This window comes from Capsicum annuum, chromosome 2 (genome assembly GCF_002878395.1).
Source record: "Capsicum annuum cultivar UCD-10X-F1 chromosome 2, UCD10Xv1.1, whole genome shotgun sequence".
NCBI classification, from domain to species: domain Eukaryota; kingdom Viridiplantae; phylum Streptophyta; class Magnoliopsida; order Solanales; family Solanaceae; genus Capsicum; species Capsicum annuum.
The window spans coordinates 152,515,843-152,521,862 of NC_061112.1; the positions used below are offsets into that span (position 1 = coordinate 152,515,843).

At 29.6% G+C, this 6,020-nt stretch overlaps 1 protein-coding gene across 1 annotated transcript; it reads right to left on the bottom strand.

The window, feature by feature from the left end:
• Window positions 1-4,420: 4,420 nt before the first annotated feature.
• Window positions 4,421-5,626, bottom strand: LOC107860675 (oleosin H2). Its single transcript, XM_016706117.2, has 2 exons — window positions 5,122-5,626; window positions 4,421-4,736 (listed from the first exon to the last, which is right to left on the bottom strand). Exons 1-2 carry the CDS (start codon window positions 5,474-5,476, stop codon window positions 4,588-4,590), a joined length of 504 nt encoding a protein of 167 aa, XP_016561603.1. The 5' UTR covers window positions 5,477-5,626; the 3' UTR covers window positions 4,421-4,587.
• Window positions 5,627-6,020: the final 394 nt, after the last annotated feature.

Sequence of the window (6,020 nt, forward strand, 5' to 3'; positions counted from 1 at the left end):
TTTTTTATAGTAAGTTTATTATATCACTTCTAATTAGTTATTATAAGTCATTTTCTACTTCGTTGTTTTAACTGTAATTTTATTATATTACCTTTAATTAATTATTATGGTCATCTAACCATTGTGCCAATTGTGGTATATGATTGACTTTTGAAATTATCTCAGTGTCACGTAAATTAGAATAGAAGAAAAGGTATTATAAATCACAATAGATAAAAATTTAAACTATTTAAAAAATATAACTGACTATCAATGTCCCAAAATTTTGAATAAGAAGAGTAACATATATTATTTGAAAATTACATACAAATTATTATAAATTATAATAATTGACAACTTAAATATCTAAAAATATATTTAAAATATGATTATCTAAATTATATTTGTGTCACATAAATTGAAACAGAAAATAACATATATTGGTCATAAAATTATTTTACATAATTTAGCCGGGATTTTAAATTCTTTTCGAAATCGATCCAATTTTGTGTCTTCCTTCATAATGAAACTCTATCAAAGCTAGTAACAGGTTGTTGTTTAACAAACTCACATCAAAGACTATTTTGCTAACCTTTTATCAAGAAAAATCGAATATAAACCCAGCTATCTATGATTGAATTTATATTCCAAAAAATCATCTAAATATTTCATCTTTGATATCCATCTCAATAGTCTTACCAAAAAGACTAATTATTATCCACCTTACTCCATACATAGTGTAACTCTACCATCATTAATAATGAATTCGTATGTATACTATTTTTTCCGTCTCATAATGAAACTCTATCATTGCTAGTAACAAATTGTTGTTTTACAAACTCACATCAAAGACACTTTATTTTGCTAACCGCTAACCAAAAAAAAAAAAGTTGAATATAGACCCAACTATCTAAATTTTCAATGGGATTGAATCTATATTCCGAAAAATCATCTTAATATTTTTCCTTCGACATCCATCTCAATAGTCTTACCAAAAGGACTTATTATCCACCTTAGTGTAACTCTACCATTACTAATAATGAATTCATATATACTATTTTTTTCGTTGACAACCCCAATAGAGAAATAATGTTCAGTCTTATTTTCCGCCTAACTCCATAATGCAACTCTACCATTATTAATAACGGAATTCATATATATTATGTTTTTCGTCGACAATCCCAATAGAGAATTGATGTTCTGTCATTGTTAAGCTTCAAAATTTAAAAATCAAAATTTCGCAAATATTTATTTTCGAATATCAAAATTTCGCAAATAAATTTCTTTTCGAGTGGTATTGTTGCAAAAAAATTGGTTATATATTGAAGAATTCAAATCTAAAATTTTGTTAAAAGCTCAAAGCTTCTTGCGCCATTATGTATTGAGAGGTCAAATCTAAAATTTGAACGACTTTCTGTAGTTTTTAAATTATTTTTAGGTGAATTTCATGTTTGAATTGAGAAAGAAGACAAAGTCTATTTTTGTATAGTAGTAAATAAATTTTAACATCTATTTATATAAAGGAAAATTAAAGATTTGCTTATTTGGCGTACTTCTAAGGCCGTCATTAGTATTTATCTTTTTTTGTTAATTTTTTGACTTTTGTCTCCTATATTTTCTTCTAAATATTTGCTGAAAAATTAAATCAAACTATCATTAAGTCTATAATTATCGGCATTAATTTATTTTGAAGCCAAAAAGGTTTTTCCTCTCCCCACGTTTCTAGCGGATAACCAAACTAATGACATTGATGATGCGATAAATAACACTCCAACTCTCAACTGCAGCTTCATGGCAAAGCTAATATATCGCTGGTTTTGGAGCAATTGACTTTGTTCCTATAAATAACACTACTAATTCTCAACAATTCTATTCAACTATGCTTAAAAGGGAAAAAAAAAAACCCTCAAATTTCAATAAATGGTAGTGGATGAGGTTTTAGTCTTTATTTGCACTTAAAACTGTCACTTGCGTTTGTTCCTCGCTGGGTGGAATCAGCTAAACCAAGAACGGATAACCTCAGCAGGATCTTTTTAGTACTCTTTATGTAGTATTCTATCTTCTCTCTTTTTTCTTTTTTTTTTATGTACATATTTTTGCGTATGAGCACCAGAGAGTTGTGAAAGCAGGACCTTTAGATCTTCACTCATTTTTGTAGATTCCTTGAATGACCTCTGCTCCAAAAACTTTTCAGATAAATTAATTGCCTTCTTTTATTGCCAACGGCCAGTTTATAAGCATCGCCTATCAGTTTGTGAACTAATGTCTACTTCCTCTTTTATAATTTGTTTATATAATTTTCATCACGTTGTTTTTAGAAAGTAAACTAATTTTTTTATTTTTTTTGAATTTGTTAGTATTTAAATTATATCAAAAGGACATTTAATCTTATAATTTTAAACATGACTTGTGAAAAGTATAAATTAAGGAGTGATATGGTATGTGAACTAAATTATTTTGAGATTATAGTGAGATAAAATAATTTTATGTTGGATGAGAGAAGATGAGATAGCCAATGATTAATTCTGGAATATTCGCCCTTATTCTGCATGCCAAACAACTCCAAAAGAGTATCAACAAGAAAAAATGTACTTTTTCTTAAATAGATAAATGAGCAAAAAAAGAATTGAAACGGAAGTATTATTTAAGTTATTAATGAATTATTTATGATCAACGATCAAATAAGAACGGATAAAATCAAGAAGAAATGTAAATTCTCTAATTATGCATAAGAGTTACCTCTAATTATAATCGCTCATAAATATTATTATTTAGAGAAAATGATCAAAAAATCTCTTACCCTTTATGTCAAATTTCAACTACAAACTTATACTTTGCGGGGTTCTTATGACCCCCTAAACTACTTAAAAACTCACACCTACCTGTGTATTGGAGAGTGAGCACCACACGTGTTCCATGTAATGTCACGTAATATTATCACATAATTTTTTATTATTAAAAAATAATTATTTTTCTTTATTCTTTATTATTTCCCTTTTCTCTTTTTTCCCTCTTCTGTAAATTCCCCGTCTTTGGTGCTGCTCCTTTGATACCTTCTGTAAATTCCCCGTTGTAAATTCCCCGTCTTTGGTGCTGCTCCTTTGATACCTTCTGTAAATTCCCCGTTGTTGGTGCTGCTACTTTGATACCTTCTTTATCGTCTTTGGTGCTGCTCCTTTGATACCTTCTGTAAATTCCCCGTCGTTGGTGCTGCTACGTTGATACCTTCTTTATCGCCCTCGTAAATTCTAAATTATTGGGAGGAATAATCCTATAAAGGTTCCAATTGAGACGTACAGATTTGAGATTTTGTTGTTGAAAATATGAGGATTTGTTTGAGGTAAAATTTTTGGAGCAGGACAAAGAGCATTGCGGCATTCTGGTCAAATTTTCGAATCAAACATTCTTCACAAAGGAAGATGACTAGAATGTGTTAAGGATTACAGAGAAAATGCCTGAGCATTTGGATCTGTAAATTTATTTTATGTGTATAGCAGCTTGTAATCTAAGTTAGATGGTTATGATTTTCTATTTTTGTCTATCCTGTTTGTTTGATTTGGATTTTTGTTCATCTATTTTATTATGTTATACTGCTTTTGGGAATATGAATTAGCTAGCATGCCCATTTCATCTCATGAAATTAAATCTTAAATTATCAAGAATAACACCATTAATGAGTTCAAGAAAGATGAAAAAATGCAATTAGAGATGAGGAAAATGAGAAACACCATTAATGAATTCTTGAACTTTCTTGTTTTGAAAAAAAGAAAGACAAAAGAAAGAAAATGAATTAGAAAAAATAACAATTAAAATTCTATATATTTAAATAAAAAATATTAAAAATAAAATTTTAATAACTAATTTTTGTGCTCACTGTCATGTCAGTTCAGGGGACCAACCTTTTGATCATTTTCTCTATTATTTATGAAAAACATTAAAATATGAATGTAAAGAAGGGTTTTTTGCATTAAATATTCTTTTTCATTACATGTCTATTGGATACTACTATTTGTTCCTTTTTTAAAAAAAAGTATAATAAGGTAATTTTATATTACTGCGCAAGGCGCGAATGAATTTACTAATTATTATATATAGATGTTTAAATTTTTGCGCATGAATTTACTAGTTATTATATATAGATGTATAAATAACTCTGTAATTCTGCATAACATTATATCGGGCAATAATAATATTGTATACCAAGTTTTAAAAATATTTTTGTAAAAAATATACACAAGTTTTTGTATCAAATTAAGCTATAGCTAAAAATTTAATGTTAGTTTTGGTGCTATAATTTTAGCATGTAAATCAGGTAATTGAAAATGCTGGAGCAAAAAAGATTTTAACTTTTATGGATAATAGATTATAGTAATTCTATTGCTTTCCAACCTCGACTAGATCAAACATGATGGTACTTCAAAAACAGTCCAAGCGATAGGAGTAGAAAAAAAAACAGAAGTACTCATTACATTATTACATCATATAAAACACAAAACATGAGAAAGCTCAAAAGAGCAAGCAGCAAAAATTAATTATTATAATGCAAATTTCTAACGTCATTTTTTTTTTTTCATTTCCAACATAATAATATGCATATTCCTTAAATTTTTAAGTAGTCCTAGCTCCTTCTTTCCCTTCATGTGCTTTGCTCTGGATTTTTTGTCCAGCATCCTTCGTCTTTTGCCCCACGTGCTCTGCAGCCTCCGCCATGCGCCTCTTTGCCGCTTCTATATTCTCCGGCACCATCGATTTACCACCTATTTATTCAACACATAAGTAATTATATTATGCAAAAATATTTTGTTCTTTCTAACAACTTAGGACAAAATGCACATATCAATCAGGCATCAATACATAAAAAGTTGCAAATCTAGTAATCTGCCCTTCTAATAAGTGTGCAAATTTAATTTCGAGATCACCATCTAAGCCATTAGATAGAAATTAACAAATCTACCCTTTCGGAACTTTATAAATACAATTATTTAGTTACATCATTGAAGGCATAACAAAACTGTCTGAACTTTAGCTATATATAACTTCCATATAAAAAATTGTCAAGCATACTTTCAAACACTCATATCTTAAAGCTACGTTGTTTTAAATTTTTTTTTTTTTTTTACGTCATTTCAAGTATTATATTACCTTGTCTGAAGTAATTGAGGATCCAAGAGAGAGACGAAAGCCCAGTAACACCAAAAGCACCAGAAGTCAAGAAGCCAGCAACAGCAAGACCAACAGTAAGAGTAGCAGGTACAAGAACTGGGCTAAAGAGGAGAAAAACTGGAGTCGCAACAGCAAGCCCAATTAAAGTACCCGCAAGGGTAATGCCAGCAAGGCAAAGAAGAGTCCCACCAACAGGAAGAAGAGTTACAATAGCAAGAATTTGTGTAGCTGAGGGACCTTTTTGACTCTTCATCATCCCACCTTCTTGATAAGGACGCACATGAAGTTGATGTGGGTGAGTCTGAATCTGGCTATGTGCATGACGGTCACCCATAATGTGTGGGGTGTGGGGTTAATGGACTGAAAGTGATGGGAAATTTTGATGTGAGGAATGGGAGTTGGTGTTAGTAGTTTTAAAGGGGAAAAGGGTGAAACGTGTTGACATGCATGTGAATTAGGAGTGCATGAGGAACAAGTTGCATTGCCAAAGGAAGAAAAGATTGTCTTTTTCCATAGCTCTATGTATGTTTGGTTTATGAATTGTAACGCCTCCCTATGGGCCTTTGCTTAAACTAGCTGGCTTGTTTTGTTTGATTGACACCTCAAAATTTAACACCTAAAAATGTTTATATGAACCACTAGTATTTATAAATAAGAGACAAATCAAGACTTGCTATTCCTCAAAAAAATTTCAACTTAATTTTAATATTTTTAATTAGTTACTTTTATGTCATAGTGTTATCTTTTATAGTTTTATTTTTAAAACTTCTCTTACCTTGTCATTTTAAAGGCCTTCTTTATTATAATTTTTTATTTTCTAAATTTAATAAATATTCATTGATATGATTTAAATTTTAGGCATCAAATTTTATTTTGTG